General features: G+C 37.1%; 1 protein-coding gene across 3 annotated transcripts in view; it reads left to right on the forward strand.

Annotated features, from left to right (window-relative positions):
* Positions 1-1061: 1061 nt before the first annotated feature.
* The window catches only part of bahd1 (bromo adjacent homology domain containing 1), a 36890-nt gene continuing 12639 nt past the window's right edge, over positions 1062-25312 (forward strand). Inside the window, exons 1-2 of one of the 3 annotated variants that reach the window (XM_065288363.2) lie at positions 1062-1427; positions 21981-23576. In XM_065288363.2, coding sequence (XP_065144435.2) covers positions 22001-23576 — 1576 coding nt within the window. In that variant the 5' untranslated portion in view covers positions 1062-1427; positions 21981-22000. Of the gene's footprint in view, positions 1428-18686; positions 18968-19132; positions 19647-21980; positions 23577-25312 lie in introns of those variants that run through there. The other 2 variants (XM_065288364.2, XM_065288365.2) reach the window with 2 other exon arrangements.

Below are 25312 nucleotides of genomic sequence, written 5' to 3' on the forward strand. Positions count from 1 at the left end.
AATTCCAGTAAGCATTGCATTGTGAGGGAATCTTTCAAACATGGTAAGGAGCGTCACATTTCCGGCTGACGTCAGAGGTATTCAGGCCAATCACAACGTACAGATTAGCTGGCTAATCAGGGATACAGCGTTTTTTAAATCTGTGCGTTTCAGGAACAAACTGGAGCTACAAAAATTTACGCTATGTGGAAAAAAATGTTTTTTTTTTATACCGTTATACCAAATACACAAAAAACATGGTTTAAGCAATGCACTTAAGGTGCACTTTAAATCTCCATTGTCTATATTTAATTATACTGTAATAAAATGGGGTGGCAGACAGTCTGTCAGATCATCTCAGGCATTTGTTAGCTGGAGTATGATTTCATTTGGAAATGCAAAGGCTGTCTCTCCTTTTATCATCACTACAATTCTGTGGATTTTAAAAATGAAAATTATTTTACATTCAATATTGAATATGTGGTGGAGGTTAAGAGTAGGCCTACTACTACTACATATAACACGTGTGCAATGCTAGTTGATAGAAACATAAAACAAATTCTAATTTAAACTCCAAATGTGTGTCATTTTAAATGCAATTTTACAAAGAAAATGCGTTTTTATTCTACGTTAATATCTGAGAGTCATGTACAGTCCTACAGTAGTGGTCAAAAGTGATGTTGCGTGAATCTTTGATCATTATTCAAGTAGTTTATTAAAAAAGCATTAAAAATTTTTTATCCATGTTGCATGAACCTTACCTTGACTTTAAAATATTACCACAAAAGTGGATCAACAAAATTATTAACAAATAAAATTGTAGTATTACCTGTGAACTTTTTCTAGGGTTCTATCTATCTATCTATCTATCTATCTATCTATCTATCTATCTATCTATCTATCTATCTATCTATCTATCTATCACTTGGCTTTTACAGTAAGTTACGTAAAGCAATTAACCACTTAAAACATTAATGGTTTTGTTTGTAAATGTTGCCCATAGCCCTTTAAGAAGCTCCATCATATCCCAGCGTGTGTTACGTCAACACATTGGTGGTGTCACAAAACCTTGTGAGCTGCCTGACAAGACCGCACACTGGGCAACAGCTTCGCGTTCCTTACCCTGCGTTTTGAGCATGTTTGGCGATTTTAATTGTAAACGGTAATTCTTGGGAAATTTCTGATAATTACAAATCACTTCAGCTAACCGAAGATGCCCAAAAATGCAATCTAAGTGGACAACCTACTAGGATTTGAGACACAGCCATCGAACGCGGATGGTGGCGTTACATAAATGGCAAAAGTGTTTGTGTCAGTTTGTACTCTAGTGCCTGCTGTATTCCAGGTGTAGTCTACTGCTGAGGATGACAGCAGACTGTACGCTTCAGAGGCTACAGACGATTCTGTGGGAATAAAGTCTGTCATATAAACACGACACACAACAGAAGGTAAGGCAATATATGTACGTTTGCGGGGTAATGGTATGCGATTTTTCTGCACGGAAAGTTTTTAGATGGTTAGTAACTTTCGTTTTGTCTTCATTGGTAGGCTATATCTAAATTAATTAGGAGGGCAATTACTAAACCTTTTCTTGGTATTGTATTGTAAATTATATATGAGAAAGGTAATGTGAATCGTAATTACTGTTCGTTTCATAAATCAATGACGGCGTTTGTAGACTCATCAGAACGTTATATTTCGCGACGCGACAAACTGGAACGCACCTATCGCGTCGCCGAGAGTGTAGATGTTTCGTGTGTGATCTTTTGTTTGTCAGTAACGCTATCACGGGTTGCAGTCTTTTGCACAGGCACGGTTGTTCTCTGGCGAAAACCCTAGAACAGCAGTTTGAAAATGCCATAGCCTATGTTTACCCAGTTCATCATATCTGACTTTCACTCGAAAGTCAAGGGCTCGAACTCAGGCAGGTGAAGTTCCGTTGGGATTTGATGTGCTGAACGTCACTGACGTCACATTTTGTCCCATTGACTACTTTGCCTCTTCTATGCATTCTGTTGGTTCTGTATGAAGAGAAACATTACAAATGCAAATAAGTTGTTAACTGTCATCCAGCAAAATATTACAATGTGATTCTTCTTTGTGACTTTTAGATCATGTGTAGTTCTGTCCAGTTATAACATGACTATGAATGTGTATTTTGGGACATGACGAAGAGTTCACCTGGCTTTTTGATGTATGTATTTTATATAGGCCTATGCACTTATTTGAATATCCACATGTATTATATAGTGCAGAATAAATTTGCATTAGGATTTGCTTTTTCATAGTGTTCTGAAATTTCAGTTAGTACATTATTGTTATTCCAACTTTTAAGTTCTGGAAATTGGGAGGACTGAGTCCAACGAGTACATTTTAAGGGGAGGTGGAGTTCCAGTTCTTAAGGATTTTCATCTTTTATCCATGTAATAGCTTTAAAATTGTATGCAAATTTTATACATAACTACAGTGGGATTTTCTGCATCTGTGGTTTAACAGTTTAATAATATAAAATGTGGACTCTCCCCACCCAGTGAATCTTGGCCATTTCTGTCACTGCCATAATGTTGATTTTAGTAGTGATCTGTTGTCAGAGGATGCACTTATATATAATCTGTTGTTTAGTTTGATAGTAGTAGTCAGTATATTTACTTACGCAGTAAATATTAAAAATATCAAGGTTATATTTTCATTTTTGCATTTACATTTTATGCATGTGGCAGACGCTTTTATCCGAAGTGAATTAGAGTGGATTACAACATTTTGCAGTGGTAACACAACGCTCTACCACTGTACTATACACAGGAACACAAAATGTTTTTTACACTACGTAGGATGATTTTAAGTAGACAACAGTAAATCACAAAAAATGAATTAAGTTGTTTTTTCACAGACTGGGTCACATATGAGAAGTTGCACGGTTATGCACCTGGTCCGGAGTTAACTTCCGGTCTTCGTTTGTTTATCGGTCTGGCTAGTGGCTTAATTGACCTCTGGAACAAATACCTCGAAAATAAGAATGTTTCGGTTTCCTAAAATGAAGGAGATGGCTGGTTCGCCGCTCTGCGAAGAAATGTTTTTCGCCAGGCAATAATTTCTGGATCTGTAGCTAACACATTGTATTCATTTTACACAGTATAACATTAGCTTATTGTAGTAGCTAATGCGCTTTAGCTATGATTTGAATTAAGAAAATTTACTTGTTATTTATTTTGCTTGTAATCAGAAGTAATCTATTAGAAGGACTCTGTTGTATTGATTCTTTGCGGAAAGGTCTTTGCACTCTGTAGTCCGAAATTTTTGTATGCGTTTTCTCGTATTCATCATCCTACAAATTCATCACACACACTAACCTTGCACAATGTATCCGATGTGTATGAATTCATAAATATTAAATTAAATTTTATTTATATAGTGTTTTTCACAATTGTTTATTGTTTCAAAGCAGCTTTACATTAAAGGAGTAGTCCACTTTATAGATGGGGCCCATTGACTTACCATAGTATTTTTTTTCCTACTATAAAAAGTCAATGGACCCCATCTTTAAAGTGGACTACTCCTTAAATAGATGCCGCAGAAAACACAGAAAAATCGATGGACAACATAAGCAGCACAATACAGCAGCCAAGATTAAACCATACTAGCGAGCATAGTAATAATTTAACGTATAGACCTTTTACGTGTTTGCAAACAGAGATGACGTTTTTTGAGATGTCTGGTGGCAGAAAGTGACAGCTCTGCAATAGTGGTGTGAAGTGTTTTAGCGTTAAACTGTGATGTTTATGGATCCGGTGTTCTGTCGAAGTCTGTTTCCCCTATGTTTCTCTTTAGTGTAATGTTTCTTACAGCGTTTTATCCACGTTACACTTATTTTTTAGATAAACTTTAAATGGCTTGGCCACTTATATGTGTGTATGTATGTAATGTATGCGTATTGATCTTTATTGGTAAATCAATTATTTTTACAGTATGATTGCTAAAGTACATATAAGAGTAATACTGTTATGTATTCTATATAATATCATTTATTAAATATTTCATAATTTTCCTGTTTTCTATTATTTCTTCCTTATATTTATAGCCTACATTACGTATTTGTTCTAAAACTATTATAAAACTATTATGTGTTTACATACAAATTAATGTGTATAGGCCTGTTTATATATTAATAACACTTTACATCGTGTGTGTGTGTGTGTGTGCTATATTTATTAAGTATGTAAACATCATAATTTTAGAACAAACAGAAAGAAGACATAGGTTAAAATATAAGGTAAAAGGAGGGATAGAAAACGGAAAAATTATGAAATATTTAATAAATGGTGATATTATTGATGTTATATGAACTCATTCAAATATTTAATCCTTCTTAATAAATTATAAACGTAATGTAAACGCTAAGAAACACATAGAAGGAACAGAATTCGACAGAACACCGGACATCTTCTCTAATTATTTTCTATTCTAATTATTAAAAGATTTCCAAATGATTTCATCACTCCAGTCTGTCCGTTTAAGGGCTTATTGCAAACATAAACACCTACATTTCTCTTCAAATGGTGTCTTCAATGACGGTATACTACAAAATTTAAGGTCATCTTTTTTTGGCATTCTTATTCTGACACTCAACAGCACAAGAAGACATTTTCTAGTGAGTTATATTGTTTGTTTCACTCGTGTCTAATGCATTTCCACTCTTTTCTGCCACCACATTGCACGCGCAGCTTGCAGTGACGTAAGTGTGACATCTATAGAAAAGGTCTATAGAAGAGGGTGCTAAGTTAAGCCATTGTCAGCTGACTCCCCAGGGGTTGTAAAAACTCCCTAGGAGAAAAACCCTCCTGGCTTTTTTAGTCAGGAGGGGAAAAATCCTAGGGGGGGAAAATCCCTTGAGAGAGAGCCAGACATAGCTGATTCTATAGAGGATATACTATATATTAGATACTATCTTATACAATTATATATAGATATAAATACATGGATAAGTGGACTAAATGGGGGTAGCCAGTGGTGATTTGGAAAATAATTGCCATATTCACTGTGAATGGATAAATATCAACAAACTATCAATCCAGTAGAGACTATCGTTTAGCTTACTTGAGCAAGGCACCTTTCTCAGTTGCTTCATGGGCGCTGCAATGATAGCAAACCACTAATCTGAGTGTGGGATGAGTTAAATACAAAGGTTACATTTCGAGAGTGGGCTACCATCACCTCACCTTCTATCTGTCTTTATATATTCTGTCTCTTTGTATTACTCCTTTGTTTGTCGCACTTTGTGCTGCAAGACGAAATGGATCAATATGTTAGACACTATTCTTGATTTTGGCATTTTATGTCAAAACACCTCTTAAAATGCTTGTTGTGGATGCGAAGAATGCAGAAAATTAAATGTGAACCAAATATTTTTATGATGGATGAAAGTTTCGAAGGCAGTGTGTAAACGTGATTAACAGAACACAAGGTCGTATTTACTTGTAACGTGCGAACATTTTACATGCGAAAACCCAATGTGCAATGATCTAAAGTTTACAGCCAAGTGTTTTAAGAGTGACACAAATATTATTTTACAAAAACATCCTCCAAAAGCAACTTCTCTCAACCATCCAAGAACAGTCTGGTGACGAAAAATGCCTTTTCCAGGATTATGAAGCAAAATTGATAACTAAGTGTAAGTGGCTTGGGAAACAAGGCATCAACATTTTGGATCAATGGCCAGGAAACTCCCCAGACCTTAAAGGGACTCTAGGGCAGCTGGAAAATGAGCCTATTTTCAAAAAAAGTGGAATGTCCCTCTAATTCCATTCAGAACTTGTGGGAAATCCTCAAGAGGTCGGTGTACAAACAAAAACCCACAAATTCTGACAAACTGCTAGCATTGATTATTTAATTGATTATGCAAGAATGGGCTTCCATTAGTTAGGAAGTGACCCAGAATTTGATTGACAGCATGCCAGAGCGAATTGCAGAGGTCTTAAAAAAGGGTCAACATAGCAAATTTTCACAAGCTTTCAAAAAATCTTCGCATGAGCTTGCGTTTCTGCTCTGAAGCATTTGCATGCATATTAATGGAGTTCTGTTTTTGCATTTCATTGGTCTTATTCAACCTAAATGTCTGATCTTTAAGTTGAAACTCTATACACTTTCCGTTCATATACAAGCTAATGTTCATTAGAACCATTTCTATCCTAAACAGTCAGCTTTAAGGGGAAATGTTTTCATTAAACTGACAAAGTAAAATATAACCTACGGTCTAAATGCTACTATCAAGAGAGGATAAAAATAACACACAGGTCTGCTGAATATAAAGTGACAGTAATTACGGTGTTACATAGATGGAAAGCCTAAAGTAGAAGCCAGAGGGAAATGAAAAGACTTTATGAGCAAAGATTAGAGAGGTTTTTTTCTCTGTTTTGAGATCAAAGCACATCATGCATAGTGGTCCCCAGATATTAGCTTTCCTGTAAATATTAGGATTGCCAAATAATGAGTGATTTTAGCGTTAAAATACCATTTCAATAAGTCCAGTAGTTTAACTCTACATTTACGTGTGTACGTATCATTTAATTTAATGGATTAAATTACACCTTTTTAAACACCAGGGAAGTGGACTGTATATAGCCCATTTTTTGCATTTTAAAAGTATTAAATGCTCTTTAAAGTTGAATTTTAATGTGAAAATGTCTCAACAAAAGCGCACTTTTGTCATTTAAAAAATTGTCAAAAGAAACTTCAATGAGTTTGAATAACTTTCAGTTGAATTCATCCCATTTTTATGTCTAATGTGCTTAGCACAGATCAATCTCTCACAGAATCAACTTGTGTTTAACATGAATTATCACCTCCTGGGAGAGAGAAATCCATCAAACGTGTGTGCATGATTAGGATCGCAGAGCGGATCATCATTGATATCCCATTACATACGGCAGCTTCAGTACAGAGAATTGACTTTCAGATTAATGGTCCAGAACCACTTTTACCAAATTTGTACAACATGGAGTATAAAACATAACCGCCCATTCTCTATTAGTTTCATGACAAATAAAAATAATAGATACAGTATGGAAAATTGGGTTTGAGACGGTAAGGTTGTAATGATTACACAGCTTTTTCATTGTTTTCCATGCATCCTCTTGTTATCTTTAGATCATTGACTCGTGCTGCTGGTACAAACAAGATATAAAATAATAACCACTATTGATTCAATCAGGTGATTTTGCTGCCTGAACAAATTTCAATGTATTACGGTGTGTCCCAGGGCCAAAGTCACTTGCAGAATTTGAGCTAAGCGTCCAAATACCTGGCATGTTTTTCTTTCCCATTGACACAATAGACTATTTAACTCTTTCAGGCTTACCTGGTATATAGAACGGATTGATGCATTATTGTTTCACTTAAGCATGTTTATTTCTTTTATTAAAGGTGCACAAGGTGTAACTTTTCGAAGGATGTCTTGACATAAATTCAATATAATATACATAACTATGTTATCAAAGGTGTAAAAATCCCATACATAATGAACTGTTTTTATCTACATACATACACTTACATGGAAGTTGGCGTCATTTCTACTAATGCTATTTCACGAGAATTCGTATATATTTTACGTTAATTTCATATTAATTCATACGACCACATTTGTACGTTTTTGTATGATTAGGCTCCAGCTAAAACGTCTGGATCGCCTCCCAGTGACTGGTCCCAGTATAGGTTATAAACCCCGCCTCCCCCATGTTATTCAATGGGACTAAACAATTTAATTACACTTAAGTTTTTAGTCATTTACTGTAGTTTTTATCACGCTAATATAAATTCAAGTGTTTGGTTTTAAAATAAGTTTGTTTTAGTTAGTTATTTAATGCTATAAAAACTGTGGTGTTATGTCATGATTGACAGCTGTGATATTCGCATTCTGCGAGGGCGGGGCCTTGATTTCACGGCTTTACTTCCTACTCACTACAGCGCAGGACTGGTCCCGAAATCGCTACTGTGCAGACTTATGCTGCGTTTACACCAACCGCGGTAGAGGCGTGAAGCGCGAGTGACTTCAATGTTAAGTTAATGTGAAGACGCGTTGACGCGCGTCAGGAGGTCCTGTGCCACGGAAGAGGCGTTCGGTGTGGCGCGGAAAACGCGTTTTGCGCGAATTGAGCGTGTTGCGCGGTTCGCGCGAATGTTGCTTTTTGTGCATTTTGCGGTTCACGCGAATTTGCGGCTGACGCCCGAGTTGAAAAATTTGCACTTTGGCAGAATTTCGCGCCGCGTTAACCAATCAGGAGCCTGCTTGCTGCTGTGGTGGCAGCCCCGCCCGGAGTCACTCATTCAACCAACGCTTGATATTGTCCATAAGCAATCACCCGGAGCTATACGACACAAGTTCTTATTTCTATAGAGGTGACAGGAATAAAAAGGACCTCGCTTTTGAAGAGTGTCAGTGAGGGCATTGGGCAACCTGGTAATTGTAATAAACACTTCACTTTTGAGTCACGTGACGTTTATCGACCCGCACCGTTTTTTTTTTCCCCCTATAGTAAGGTTACCAAATACAAACTGGTAACTCTCTCGATAAATGCAATATCAACATCAGTCATTTTGCAAACAGACAACCGCATAGCACTTGCCCCTCCCTAGAAGCGGAGTTTGCCTCTGACGCGCATCAAATGCTTGCTTTTTCCGCGCGTCTACTCTGCTCTACACACGCGAATGCATACAAATTGTTCAAGCGGCAAACCACGCACGGTAGACGTAATTTTGACGCCCGAAACGCGGTTGGTGTAAACTCAGCATTAGAACCCAAGATGTCAGCACCGTATAGGGACACTGGCGGCTTCACTTTTCACCAATGGAAGAGAGCGAACGGGCGTTGTCCTTGACCACTGTGACATTGGGGTTAGGCATAGTAGGGGTTGGGTTTCGTTGTTGTTTTTTAACGTTTTTGCATGATTAACATTGTATGAATTCATACGAATTAGCCAACTCGTAAAATATGTAAAATTCACTTCTCATTTGGCCGTCCAATCACAGTGGAGGAAGGACGGAATAAACATCACAACAACCAATTGGTGCATTGTACAGTAGCAACCAAAGTGTTCAGCTGAAAAAGCTGGTAAGCGCCTACAGTCTGCATGCTTTGGTGTGCACGCCCCCTTAGCATATAAGATGATAAGAAAGAAATGGTTCTTCTATGGCATCACAGTGAAGAACCTTTTGTGGCATCTTTATTTTTATGGTGTAAGCCAATTTAGTGTAACCCAAGCTTAAAAGTATTCCCCTGAAATGAAAAATGAGGCACGAATTATAATCTAACCAATTGTACTTGCTTATCATTTATTCTGTTGTCTTTCTCCACCTCCAAGTTTCTTTGAATTATTACGTGCACCAGAATGTGAATACCAAATGTCAGCTGACTAATCGCTGATGACTAATTGCTGTTTTCCATGATGGCGATGTACTTTAAGCTGTTAACTATAATCATTCAAATCTACCACTTGGTGTGAAGCTATATGACACAAAGGTGTATTTTTATCCAGATCATTTAGTTTGATGATATGCGAGTTAGGTGCAAATTCACAAATTACTTAGCACCCTTTTATTCACCCCCAAAGGCAAGAAAACTAAATCAAAACTACTTTGCTTACTTTTTTTGAATGAGGACAATTTGGGATTCTTGTCCTTTAGATTTCCAACCCTTGCACATGCTCGAAGAGGAAAAGTTGTTTCATGTGGCCAGTCATAAACCCATCAGACACGACCTGGCCCAGGAGCCGCAGCTGTGAAATTTACTAGTCTGTTCGTAGGGAGGATAGGGTGGGGGTAAGAGTGGCCACCAAAACCAGATTCAGCTGTTTTCTGCTTTGCAGCTGGGGTCAGTGTGAAAGGGATAAAGCTTTCCAATCTATTATCGCTGCTCAAATGTTTGCATAAAAAGACTGTTAAGCCAGGCCGCGAGCCACACAAAAATCTTTAAAGAGGGTTCGGCCTTCAGATCACAGATGACGACACACAGTGCACGAGAACAGAACAGACTGTTGTTTGTGCTGCCGGTTTTTACACAGCTGGAAATCCAGTCAGTCAATCGATTTTACTCTCTAAATGCTAAAAGAATCTAAAGGAGTTCATTCCGTCGCTGTAATCTTAACAGGATTTGTCATAAAAGTGTACTCCGAGAGAGAGAACGTCCCTCGCTATTTTCTGGGCATGTTGCCCTGCATCTTTCATGCCTTTGAAGAAACACTCTTTAACAACTCGCAAGAGTTTGACTTCCTGTGTTCTGTCAGTTCATTGGCAGCAAACTGTCATTTGAGAGTCTGAACTAACAAGACCATAGGAGTTAACATGCGCTCTACATCCAAAATTGATATATTGTCTCGTTACTGTGGAAAAAGAAATACTGCAGTTAACGCAACAAATATTTTTTTAATTTACTTATGAGTAAAATTACTAAATGAACCTCATGTTGTTCCAAATCCATACTTTGTCATGGAAAAGAAAATGAGAAAATTAAACTAATTACTTGACTTAAAGGGACACTTTTTTTGAAAATAGGCTCCCTTTCAGTTTTAGCATAGCTTCGCATAATCCATTGAATCTGATTAAACCATTAGCATTGCACGCAAAAAGAATTTCCTATTTAAAACTTGACTCTTCTGTAGTTACATTGTGTACTAAGACAGACGGAAAATTAAAAGATGCGATTTTCTATGCCGATAAGGGTAGGAGCTGAGCTATACTCTCATTCCAACGTAATAATCAAGGACTTTGTCCCCTTGGTTACTTTCAATAGCAGGGGACTATTATCGCGCAATGCGTAATATCATTGTGCCTGCTACAGCCATGGTACGGCAGCAAAGTCCTTGATAATTACGCCATAATGACAGTATAGTACATGATGAAGAAGAGTCAAACTTTTTATAGGAAAAATATTGGAAAAATATCGAAACTCTTTGGTTATTTTTGAGCGCATTGCTAATGGTCTAATCGGATTCAATGGATTATGCTAAGCTATGCTAAAAGTGGTACCGCCAGAACTGGAGAACAGCTGAATGGATTCCAAAACTGTTAAAATCAAATGTTTAACTCTAGGGGAGCTGGAAAGTGAGCATATTTTCACAAAAAGTGGAGTGTCCCTTTTATAACTTTTGAACTTTTTGTTTGAGGTGATTCTTTTAAGTGATTCAGTTCTCAGCATACTTTATGATTCCGTCATAATTGTTTTGTTTTATATAGAAAGAGTTGCATGAAAATTCTTTACACTTTCCTTGCACATATTATGGAAATGATAGTGTGTAGTAGATTGTATTTATTCTACTAGATGTATTCAACAATGCCATATACGCATTTATTTCTCAAAACGTTTCTTCATATTTTCCCATTTGGTTGTTTACAGTTTTTCTCAGTCGCCGTGTACCATTTCTAGAATCATTCTTAAAGTTTGCAAAATAATATTTACATTTCTCAGAACAATTGGTACAAACTGCACAACATCACGGATGTCTATGTCAATGCCATCAAAATGACAAGTCCTTGTGTATTGTTCATGAACAAGACAATCAAAATGTTTAGCCATGTTGTCAAGTGTACACAATTGTATGTGTCAGTATTTTCTGATGTAAACTGGACAAATTCACATTTTCACTTTTTTCTGTAAAAAAAATTAGGGGAGAGCAGGGGCGAAAGTACCATTTTTCAGAAAAACGTCATTTAAGAGATATATTTGCTGGTCTATCAATACCAGATGAAATTTTGAACAAAAGTAAAACGATTTCAGTATAATTTCACTTTAAACATGAGTAGTGAATTGTTACTGTTGACCCTGACAGCTGGGAGGAAAGTGACGCACAGGTGAGTCAAAAGTAACACAACAGAATAAGATAGATTTTTGTGTTACAATTGTTTTTAGTCAATTTACATGACTATGACATAATGCAACAATATTAGCAGCAGGACAAAAGTAACAAGTGTTTTACTTTTACGATTTACTTTTATGTTGAAAAACTCAGAGACATCAAACTTCAGGATGTGTTACAGCACAAAATAACCTGGAGATTGATCAATACTGTAACATATGAAACGAGAAACACAACTTGTTATCAGAAAAAATTTCCTTTTAGGAATTTACTTATCATGGTCGAAAACAGCTTTTGGGACCTACCTGCGGGAAAACGATGAGAATTAACCCAATATTTGTCAGCTCCATCAAGGGTTGCGTGCTAAAGATGCTGTCATAGTTTGGAATGCAAATGTAGTGAGGGCTCTGAGAAAATCACTTTTTTACATTCGTACCGCATTACTTTGCCCTGGTTCTCCCCTACACACATTGTGATTTAGAAAAAAATCATATTTTACAGTACAAATAAAAAATTACAATTTAGAAAGGTTTACTAAACACTGTAAGAAATGTCTGTAACTCAACATTCACTTGACAGCAATTTATCAATTCAGTTCACATTTACAAAAGGTTAAAAAAAAACATGGTTACAGTAACAGATAAGTGTACCATTTTGCATGTCCTGACTTATGCGATTAACTAATTTCTAAATGTTTTGAAGTGTAAGATTATTCAATAGAACATTTTTTATGTATTTTAATGATTATTACATAAGCTATTGAAAATGTTGCAAACAGCAGACAATAGTACATAATGTAATCAACTGCATGATTGTATCGAGCATTTGCAATTTGTCCAAAAAAACGAGAATTTGCTTATACATTATGTTCAACTGGCTTGATGATGTGCAGGTGAACAAAGTGTTTTGAGAAATGTATTTCTGATCTGAGAAATGCTCCGAAGCAACTGAGAAAAACTGTAAGTGTGATTATATGTGACTAAGGTAAAGTCTAATAATCTTTTATGAGATTAGGAGCATCAAAGTTTGATTTCAGTCATTTATTTCACATTGATTACAATCTTTGACTAGTCAGTATACATTAAAGATATCAAGGCGATATTTTCACAGAATGTTCTTTATAGGATGACTTTATGTAGAAAACAGTAAATCTCACGAAAATGACAGTTTTCACACATTAAGTCACGTATATTGATAAGGATGTTGTTTCATTCTTTTAGATGCTATTTGACTTTACATACCTGAAGATCTCTCAGTATGTCTTTACCTGTTTACATAGTTTTTGTTGGAAAATCTATTTTTGTGCACTCCCTTAGTGACAATTAATTCACTATTACAACTAAAGGTTTCCTTCTGAGATTTCTTGATGCACCCTGTACTGCTTAATCGGTATCTCCGTAGCTCATTAAAAAAGGGAAGGCTCATCAGTTTTTCAAATGCGACCAGTTTGTGCTTGGTAGATGTTAGGTTGAGCGTTTTATTGGTTTTTGATTAAAAATCGTCTTGAAACTTGAAAGTGGAAATTTGTAGCAGTGAACAATGATAATGGATAGTTCAAATTTGAAATACATTTTTTGTCATCAAACGTTCATACCTCAGAAGATTTGATGCAATTTTTGTTTGTGTTTCATTTAAGTAACAACCTTTTCTTAGAAGTTTCTCATAAAATTGCTTTTGAGAAAAAAATAGAAATGAGGCAAATGTTAAAATACATTAACTCTTTCCCCATCAGGGAAAGTTTAAAAAAAAGTTCCCAGCATTTTTTTTGTGATTTTCATAAAAGTTTAATGCCTTCCAGAAAACGTTCTTCTATAAATATATAGACATACAATATATAAAATGAAAGAACAGACCCTCTTTCAAAAAACAAACTAAATCTTCATTTGTGCTTTTACCTCTCAAATATGGGTAGGTTTAAATACAAAATTTTTAGCAAAAAGCTGAAATAGTTGCATTTTTGTAAAGGACTTTTGTTCGTGATTAGATTTAGACCAATGATCAGAACACACACAGTTTTTATTTTTTTTGGATCAGTGGATGCTTCATTGTTTAATGAGTTGGGTTAGAGCGCCACCTAGTGAATAATTGCGCAAATTATAGATTAACATAAAAACTCCCAGGGAATCATTATTGGCAGGGAAGCAATTTTCTCTTAATTGACGAGATAACTCGTCAATGGCAGGGACAGAGTTAAAGGCACAGTCCACTTAAAAAAAATCATTTTCCAGCTCCCCTAGAGTTAAACATTTGATTCTTACCATTTTGGAATCCATTCAGCTGAATCCATCATATTTTTCCTATTTAAAACTTGACTCTTCTGTAGTTACATTGTGTAGTAAGACCGACAGAAAATTAAGGGTTGCTATTTTAGGCAGATATGGATAGGAACTATACTCTCATTCTGGCGTAATAATCAAGGACTTTGCTGCTGTAACATGGCTGCAGGAGGCGCAATTATATTACGCACTGCCCGAAAATAGTCCCCTGCCATTAAAAGTTACTAAGGGGACTATTTTCGGCTGCTGCATAATATCATTGCGCCTCCTGCAGCCATGATACAGCAGCAAAGTTCTTGATGCTAATGGACTAATCAGATTCAATGGATTGTGCTAAGCTATGCTAAAAGTGCTAGCGCCAGACCCGGAGATCAGCTGAATGGATTCCAAAACATTAAGAATCCAATATTTAACTCTAGGGGAGCTGGAAAACTTGCATATTTTCAAAAAAGTGAAGTGTCCCTTTAAGAGTATGGAGCTGTAAAAATAAAGTTGATTGATTGAATTCATATGGAAATCTTGAGTACTTTTGATTTAAAGATCTTACAAAATTCAAATGGGGACATTAGTCGCATTCTGGGTGTTTTCTCAGGAGAAATATCTGAGATTTAGGAAACATAAGCAAAAGTATTCATTTGCTCTACTTTTAGTCAATCTTTTGATTTCTAGGACAAAATATTTAAGATATTAAAAAGATCTCATCTGCGATTTTTCTATCTCATCATCATTATAAATGTTTACTGTCCCCAGCTTGAAATGAAAAACATTGTTCACTTGCCTTGCTAGTGGTTTAATCTATTAATCTGAAATAAGCTTTTCCTGGTTCTAATTATTGTTATCAGCATAATGCATTATTGCTTAATTTCTCCAGTGCAATCTTGTTTAAATATGTACTGCCTCCTTTGATTAATAAATACATTTTGGGTAATTAATACCTTTTTAAAAGATTTTTAACAGAACATAAACAGAAATAAAGCCCTATAAATCTCATCACAAGTCTTTGTAAGGTTCAAGTAAAAAAATGCCACTTTTTTCCTGCAATGAGCTTTGCAACGTCATGCTGATGTCTAACAAAAAACCATGACAGTTAAATTTCTACTGTGGGTGCCACTACACGCTACATAGTCATTATATACTCACCACAAATCCTCAGTGATGGGAAAATGTCCATGAGGTGCGTCCGCGATACTTTCAGGGAATGTCAGAAAGCTTTACTGTTCACTAAAGCGATTACTGTGAGTGGCTAAACTGGCAGAAGGTTGCGTGGTGGACAGTGATCTCACGGCCGATGTGTTCGTGTCAGTATCAGATTGTTCAGATGCACTCTTGGTGCGATGAAGCTCTGTGAAGTTTCTGCTTTCAGATGTCAGTGTGCAAATGGCCCAACGTACGTGCCTATTATCACCTGATTCTTTAATACTGAAAAATGTATACCATAATATCTCATAATGTAGAGATCATGTAGAGTTGAAACAGCATGTTATTGACATCTTTAAGAGATCTTTGGAGTGTAAAATATACAATAAATGATGAATTGATTAAGGTCAATCTGTATGAAAGTAGTCTTTCCCCCTATATAGTGTTAATTCTTACCCGGTCATTTGTTTTTAGTTGTTATAGTGATTTCTACCCTTCAGAAGTCACTATGGGTAAGATGGAAATTTGAGCTGACTGAAAACACAGTCATTTGCCTTGCATTTTACATGATTCATTTATAAAGGAGAAAATCACTGTTTCATTTTCTGAAGCTTTTTCCACCCATGACACTAATGGACTCAGATATACAGTAAGTGCCATATTTCCATCCATTTGTTGCTATGTTGATGCCGTAGCTCGGGCTAGGTTTGCCTTCCTGTCACAAACAAGTGTTTTAAAGGCTCATTATTTTGTAAGACTGATTATATGATTCATAGGATGTGCAGTCATTTCAGGCACACTGTAAAAAATGCAACATTTACCTAGTCATTGTATGCGCAAAGAAATAATTTTTGAGTGTGCTTATAGTTAATTTCCTATGTATGATAAGATCTGGCCTCAAGCAAGTTTTGTGAAGATTTGTAAGAGCTTATCCATTTGATCCTTACAGCTTAAAGGTCTAAGTATGCTGCGTTCATTAATTTAGCCATTTTTAAGGATATTGAAATATCAATGTATGTGGAAAATGAAGCGTTTGAGTATTTTATGGGTTTCTTTTATATAAGTCTTGAAACTAGAGGACCTAGAAACTTCCATTCAAATAATTCTGTTGGCATTTTTGTACAGTAGTGTACACTCGCCTAAAGGATTATTAGGAACACCTGTTCAATTTCTCATTAATGCAATGGTGTAATGGTGTGGGGGATGTTTTCTTGGCACACTCTAGGTGCCAATTGGGCATCATTTAGATGCCACAGTCTACCTGAGCATTGTTTCTGACCATGTCCATCCCTTTATGACCACCATGTACCCATCCTCTGATGGCTACTTCCAGCAGGATAATGCACCATGTCACAAAGCTCGAATCATTTCAAATTGGTTTCTTGAACATGACTAAGAGTTCACTATACTAAAATGGCCCCCACAGTCACCAGATCTCAACCCAATAGAGCATCTTTGGGATGTGGTGGAACGGGAGCTTCATGCCCTGAATGTGCATCCCACAAATCTCCATCAACTGCAAGATGCTATCCTATCAATATGTGCCAACATTTCTAAAGATTGCTTTCAGCACCTTGTTGAATGAATGCCACATAGAATTACGTTTTCAATGTGAAAGGGAGTCAAACAAAGTATTAGTATGGTGTTCCTAATAATCCTTTAGGTGAGTGTATATTTATGGGTTACTCTCAAAGAGCTGTTAAGTGTACACTTTCAAACCTGCTATGTAAGTATAAAATAATTACAATTTCCTGTTAATTTACTCACTTTCAGGCCATTTAAAATATATGACATTGTTTTTTTAAGTCTTCAAGTCAAAAAGCACAAGCAACACACAAGTAATCCCTGCAGCTCCTGACAATATATTGAGGTCTTATTAAGGGAAAGATCACAGTGTGCTAGAAATATTTACAACATTATCACCAGTAATCCATAGCCTTAGGCAGATGTCCTTCTGAAATTTCAAGCCACTTTTAAATTAATCATCTATGTGCCCTATACTCATTTTTTCATCCTCATGTTGCTCTTAACCTGTATGATTTTCTTTTTTCCCTGAAGAACACAAAAGAAGACATTTTGATAAATGATGGAAAGCACAAAGCTGATTGTAACCTTTGACTTCTATAGTACAAAAAAAAATACAATGGAATACAATTGTGTGCTTACCATTATTTATCAAAATATCTTCTTCATCATTTATCACAATACTTCCATAATATTTGTTTTCCTACTATGGAAGTCAATGGTTACGGCAGCTGTGTGCTTACCATCATTTATCAAAAATCTTCTTTTTTGTTCATTTAAAAAAAAAAAACGATCCCAAACGAGGCATAAGGGTCTTATCTAGCGAAACAAACGATTTTTTTCGCCAATACATTTTTAAATATGTATTTTTAAACCACAACTTCTCGTCTTGCACTAGCCATGTGACGCACCATCTTGACCTGGCGTATTATGTAATCAAGTCAAAAGGTCACGCATGACATATGCGAAACTACCGCTCCAGTTTTTACAACTGTGGAAAAAGAGGACCGTTTCGATGTTGTTATATGTAGAATAATAATAATTAATGTCTTTGTGTCAGTTTTTAGTGTTTAAAATGGTCTGCAAGTATGCGTTTCACATATGTAACACATGACCTTTCGGTGTGATTATGTAACATGTAAGGTCGCGCTGGCTGGCGCTTCACACGGCAAGTGCAAGACGAGAAGTTGTGGTTTAAAAGTACACTTTTTTTCCTTGGCAAAAATGACAATTGTTTAGCTAGATAAGACCCTTATGCCTCGGTTGGTATCATTTAGAGTCCTTTGAAGCTACATCGAAACTGCTATTTTTTTTAACTGCATTAAAACTGCATTTTTTTCTCAAAAATGTTTTATTATTTCTCAACTGAATAAAGAAAGACATAAATATCTTGGATGACATGAATATGAACTATTAAGCAGATGGGTAATAACTCTATATCCCATAATTTACACACTTTGCGAAGGGAGTTATAAAATTTGTTTGAGTATTATCCTGAGGTATTGTTTGCACAAAGTCTTAAACTTGACAAACATAATAAGGTAAAAAAATAACCATATAGCTTTATAGACTATGCTTATTGGCTCTTAAGGCATATGTTAAATGCTCTCTGCTTTGCATAAAAGCATCAGCTAAATGAATAAATGTAAATGTAATGACTGTAACATTTTACTACTTAAGAGTAGGAACTATAGCAGCATTTATTAGTAAACTAAAAAACTTGTGGCTGACATCTCAGTTAACCTCATGCAACCTCTCCTGTCAGTTTTCTGATTGTCCTGCTTCTAAATATTGATAATGATGATGAGTTAGTCCAAGGCGGTCTATTATGTAATAGCTGTTGATCCCAGGCACTTACTCATTGCGTGAAAACCCCTGGCCAACAGTGAGTTTCAGTCTCGTATACCTTGATCTGCACCATGCATGTTACACATTTATCACCACTCAACAACACGAGCGATACCAACGAGACCTCGTCCCAGCGCAACAGCGGCATTCACGAGCGCAGCGCATGAATATTATCTCGAGCAGCGCGCGACTTCGGAAGTAGGTCACCGATTAAACGTGTCTTGTCAGCTGTGTGTTCTCTCCTCGTTTCATTTCACTGTTGAACATCGATATTATTAAAACAACCCGACAACAGCAACATCGTCACTCGCGGAATGGGATTATTTTATTAGGAAAACCGCGGAGTGAGTGGATGACGAGGTAAATGAAGGATTACTAATCTGTTTTATCTTGCTTGTGCGCTTCTCTCTCGCTCTCTTTCTCTCTCTCTCTCGCTCTCTCTCCCTCCTCTGGGAAATAACCCCAAACATTTCACTGCTTTATTAATCCGTTTCTTGAATCGTTTTTTAGTCAGACTTACGAAACTGTTCTTTTATCGTGCTCGGGACACAATCGCGAGGTTGGGAGATTTGGCAGCTCCGCTTCGGCGTTTGATTGTCACGTTCGGCCGTTCAGTGTCATTTTCAGCACTGACGTTAATGAGTCGTGTTTGAGTTGACTGTGACGGCTCGGTTTCGCAGTTGGGTCGAGGTATGGAGTGGCTGTGAGGATCATGGGGTGATGTAAAAAGCGCTGTTTTGAGGCAGATTTTTCGCGTGTGATACGCCCTACGAGCTGCGCGAGCTTCTCGCATCATCATATACACCTCCAGCACGCGCTTGCCGCCTTTAACCAGGATTACTTTAATCGCGCTGCAAAAGACCGTCAGCGCTGTACATTTCTCCTTTTTATAGGTGTTTCTTTCCCTTTAGTGTCTTCCTCCACCTCATATCTGCAGTGGAGGAAGGCAGCATCTGTTTGTACTGTACAGTGAGTGAGTTGGGGGTGAATTTCGATGTGCACGGAGATCAGAGCAACTTCTTCCGTCTCCTCACGTCAGGTAACGCGTTAAACCGCATTCACAAAAGCACAGGCGGAAACGCCGAAACCCTTATTTCTTTTAAACGTTTTCATTTTACGCCAGAAACGCCAGATGGCAATCCGGTTATTTGCCAGGAAGTCATGGGCTGATACCCCCAATCCAGAAAATGATGAATTATGGACATCAGTTCATTTCCCTTCTTTGGGAAACTAGAAAATATGCATTTAATTTTCCACAAACAGCAGCCAACAATTAATCCTCCAGCAACATTGCACTGAGATTTTATCACTCAATTGAATGTGCAGCAGTTAGTATACTGTATTATCTAATCATTTGTAACATTCACAGAATTACAGGTTGTTGATTTGGTTTCTTTATGGAGATTTAAAATGAAATGTTAAAATTTGGTTTATACATACACAGTTGTAGTAGTTATTGTTTTATCAAAAAAGTAGATAAAACACTTTCATCCTTTTCCCCTGACTCAACTGGTAGAGTATTGCGTTAGGTCGACAAAGGTCATTGGTTCAAATTCCAGGGAACGCATACTGATAAAATTTCTAGCTTTAATGCACCGTCAGTTGCTTTGGATAAAATCGTCTGCCATATAAACAAAAAAGAAAGGAGTAAAGTGGTAGGCTATGATTTTTTTCGGAGTGAACGTCAATCTTCTGTAGTTGTGAAATGTGGTTATTTTACTTTTGAATGTGGGTCAATCAACTTGGCAGAGTATATAAAAATAAAACAAAAAGTCACTGTAGTAGTTTGTTTAACCGCAGAATGATTCCCTGTCTGGCACGCTTAAATGATTTTAAATGCTAAAGAGCAGTGGGACAGCTGAATGGGATTGTTGCTGAAATGAGAGAATGCCACAGTTGTCATGATAAATGCAAGCCTGTGTCCATATTTGAAATTTTAGTTTTGGGAATCTCGCATAAAATATTTTTTTCACGGGTGCTGAAATTGCTCAGTTGGTTGTACGGGAGAGTTCTGCCTCTGACGTTGACTGATGGTTATGATGACCTCTTTTATTTGACAGATGGAGTTTCAAATACAGCAGCTGTCAAACCTAATAACTGAGCCCATGAATAAATGAATCTATTCACACAATCCAGGCAACCCTGTTACACACATTCACACTTTTTCAAAGCTCTGAGTTTGATAGTGGAACAATGTGGTGCTCGAACATAAAATGCAAATTCATGGCAAAAATAGCAATGCATCATTAATAGATGCACAAATACTCTCTAGGTCAAAATTTGCCAATTGGAAAGACTCAAGGACTTTGGTGCCATTAATAGAAAGAGGTAGTGATCCTCCAGAACAAGTCAATAGGTCAAACCGTTGAGAGTTAAGTTTCATATGGAGTTCAATTAATAGTATACTGTAACTGTACGTTTGCCTTCTATCCCTTTTTGTAGTCAATCAAAAAATCTTCGAGATGTTGAAAGTGATTCAGAATGCCATAATAAACGTATCCAGAATAAATGTTTTTCTTCATCTCCGTATGGCATTATTGCACAAAACAGATATTGTTTTTTTATCAGGAGGGCATCAGTGTAAGACGCTGTTAGAGGAACACGCATTACGTAACATTTTAATGTATTTTACTGATCGAGTATCTTAGAGAAACATCATTGATACTTCCTCTTAAATAATGCGGGATGCCAGTGTAAACAGGAATAGCTGACTCAGGCTTGAGACACTTTGGTTCTTACTCATCATCAATCATTTTAATAAATAATGTAATAATATTATGTTTTGTTTCTCAGCGTATGTTTGAGCGAAACATATCAAGCATGTGACTAATGGACACAGTTATGTAGATCTGGTAAAGAAAACATGAATTCTTGTGACTTTAATAACCATATGTGGTAAAGGAATTATTTAATTGAAATATCTACTTGGAATGAATAGTTAGTCAGCGTGATAGTACTTATTAAAGATTAGTGAATAAAACAAGTTAAAATCTCAGACCTGTTTTAGCCTATTAAGCTAAAACATTAAATTAAGCCTAAGGTGATTTATGCGTTTTGTTTACTCGGGTTAAAAGATTTTTGTTGCAAAAGGCCAAGACAACAGATGCTCATTAAAAATGTAAATGTTTATTGCATCTACACCGTTTAGTAAGTGCTTTATTCCCTGCCCAATTAAAATTATTTAAAACGTTACCAGTCCAACAGCCTGATTAAGGTTGTACATAAGGCCACATTTATGCTGATTACTCAACATTAATTCACACAGTCAGCCGCATTAATATTAATTTGCAAGTCGTAATGGCTCTTGTACACATTATATATTTTATGGTTATGGTTCTTTGGAAATTGACCATGCTTTATATTTACTTTATAGGTGTTGCATGGCAAAGTGTGATGACCCATGCGCGACGGAGGAGCTCTTTGTGTGGATATAAGAGTGAATCTGTGGACCAGGTGAGCTGTCAGACACATGCTGAAACTATGGACAGAACTTGGCCAGAGTGCCCAATTCAAAAGAAGGCTAAACAATGTCCTTCCAAAAGAGGAAAAGGTAAGGAAATAAAAGGGAAGAACACGGAGAGAGACCGGAAGCTGTACCCCCTCAGGGGAAGACATGGATTGGGCGAAGTAGGCACGCTTAACTGCTGTGTTGTACTGACACGTTTGGATGAAAGTGACGCTCGTAAGACCAGCATGAAGGCTCTGCGTAAGACTGAAGGGAAGCAGGAGGAAATGCGGGGAAAGGGAAAAATCTGCAAGTGTCGCAAGAAAGCCTGTAAATCTTGCCAGTCAGCGCCTAAACCGAAAAGCAAAGTGAAACCTGATAAATTTGCCTTATGCACAGAATTCATTCTTGAACCTCGAAAAAGGCGGCTAGCCTCTCTGAATGCCGAAGCTGTTAACAGTCTGCTGTTAGACAGAGAGGACCCGCAACAGACATTAAAAGCTTCAAAGAAGCAACAACAGACAAAGGGTGACAGCTCTCTCACTAAAGATACAGTGAAAGATAATGTTTCTACTAAAAAAAGGCAAGATGGCCGAAAACGTTTGTACTCCGGAAAATCTGAACAATGCAAAAACCCGAAAAAAGCAAAGACTGAGGATATTGATTTGCAAAGTCTTACTGCTCCCACTCCAAAACGTCTCGCGGGATTAACCGCGGCTGCCTTGCTCAAGCTGACCAGCACGTCTGCGGGAGTAAAACGCAGAGGTAAAACAGACAATAAAACGAACGGAAACGGAGGATTGCGAGGAAAACAGCTTCAGGCTAAGTCACGTCAACAACAGCACAACTTGCCCTGTCAGTCCAAACTTAAAGTATCGCAGCAATGCTGCAGCCTTTGTGAGAAGCAAGCCCTCCACTGGGATGGGAATACAGGAAGCCATGGCTTCATTAGCCCTGGATATCAGTGCAGATCCATGCTCGGATTCCCCCTGAAGCCTGTGAAGGAAGAAAAAAACGAAACTGAAGTTAAATCATATTACTGCTGTTCCCAAGAGAGATCAGTCGAGTATTGCCACAGACTAGCTCTCTTTCTTGGTCAGAAAACCTACCCTGAAACAGACGAACATTCTCTAAAAGGATTTCTACCTACTCCTCACACCCTGGCACATCCAGCAATGCCCATCGGTGCCCATCCTTATCCCTGTTACCCCGGATACTATGTCCACATTGCCCATCATGGGACTCCAACACTTCCCGTTAATTCAAATCCTGGAACTCACGCACCCTCATCTGTAACCCCGCTGACAATGTGCCCTAGTGGGGTCCAGAGACCCAAACTGATTCACTCTTCAGTGTCCCATCCTACGGGGATCCCTCATCCGGCATACTGTAATTCTGTGGGGACCTGCTATGGAGAACCGTGCAGGCTTAGCAGCTATGCCTACAGACCCACACAACCCATTGCTAACAGAGGCTGCTCGTACAATGCAGGATGCTCGGGCTGCATGCACAAAATGGAAACAGGTAGGATGGAAAATGAAATGAAAGTTTTTTTTTATTTTGTCAGGCTGCCATAAGTATAACAATGCACAGGAGTTTAAACTTTAAATGGAGAAAAAAGATTACCTGCTTTTAAACTTTTGTTCCTTTTTATTATGTTTTAACTGTGGGAAGAGTTGAGTAAGCTGCGGCAGTTTTATACTTAAGTTATCCACTAGACAATGAGAGACGAGACAGAGGTAAAATTAATATAGCTAATTATATTTCAGGATGTCTCCTATTGTGTAAAATTATCACAAAGCTATGCTTTGTAAAGGGATGGGAATATGTGAACAATTCTGTTTATATTAATGACGCATAAATGAGTTATTTAAAAAAAGAAATTAATAAAAAAAGTTTAATAATGCATTATTTTGCTGCTGAAGATAAAGTGGGGGACACAACTGGCATGTCTTACCTAAAGTCACCATGAAACGGAAGTAGCGATTGCCTTCTTTTCCGTAACGTGGAACAACTTCTAAAATAAGGAAAAATGTAGGGTTGAACTTGATTTCGTCCTTTAAGAACTGATTGGATCGTTGGGGGTTGTTGCTAGAAGGGATACAGCAATGGCCAAAATCTGGTAAAATCTTGCCAGATGAGCACTGTTTTATCCTAACCATACCCCGAAACCTAACCAAAAACCCAAAATCTTGCAAGATTTAGGCTGTAGCTGTAGCCCATGTAGCCAAAACCGAAGTTGGGCCATGTTGCTAATTACCGCGATCCTTTCCAGTTGCAAAAACTAGTCTCTGATAGCAATGCACTCACACTATTTCTCATGACAGGAAGTGAAGAGAGGTAATTTCGAGGAGGGGAGGATGTTAACATTTTTGATTAAAGATTATGAGGGCAAATTAATAAAAAAAATGAAGAGCACAGATAAGTCAATTACAAACATCACTAAATTTTTTTTATTTCAGTTTCATGGTGACTTTAATTTGCCCTACAATTTTCCATCTTGTGAGATTTAGGCCGTGGCTGTATCCCTTCTAGCCAAAAACTGAAATTGGGCAATGTTTCTAATTGCTAATCGCCGTGATCCTTTCCCAGGAAGAAACTAGTCTTCGATAGCACCGCTTTTACTCCATTCCTTTTAACAGGATTTGCAGAGAGTTCATTTTGAGGAATGGAGGAGTTTAACATTTTTGATTAAAGATTAAGGACACATTAAAGGGACACTCCAAGTTTTTTGAAAATATCCTAATTTCCCAGCTCCCTAGAGTTAAACATTTGATTTTTACCGTTTTGGAATTAATTCAGCCGGGTCTGGCGCTAGCACTTTTAGCATAGCTTAGCATAAGCTATTGAATCTGATTAGACCATTAGCATAGCGCTCAAAAATAACCAAGAGTTTCAATATTTTTCCTATTTAAAACTTGACTCTTCTGTAGTTTCATCATGTAGGAAGACCGACAGAAAAGTAAAAGTTGCGTTTTTATAGGCTGATATGGCTAGGAACTATACTCTCATTCTGGCGTAATAATCAAGGACTTTGCTGCCGTAATGAGAGTATAGTTCCTAACCATATCGGCCTAGAAAATCGCAACTTTTAATTTTCTGTCAGCCTTAGTACACGATATAACTACAGAAGAGTCAAGTTTTAAAAAGGTAAATATCAAAACTCTTTGGTTTATTTTTGAGCGCGATGCTAATGGTCTAATCAGATTCAATGGATTATGCTAAGCTATGCTAAAAGTGGTACCACCAGAACCGGAGAT

Source organism: Paramisgurnus dabryanus, chromosome 17 (genome assembly GCF_030506205.2).
Source record: "Paramisgurnus dabryanus chromosome 17, PD_genome_1.1, whole genome shotgun sequence".
Lineage (NCBI taxonomy): Eukaryota > Metazoa > Chordata > Actinopteri > Cypriniformes > Cobitidae > Paramisgurnus > Paramisgurnus dabryanus.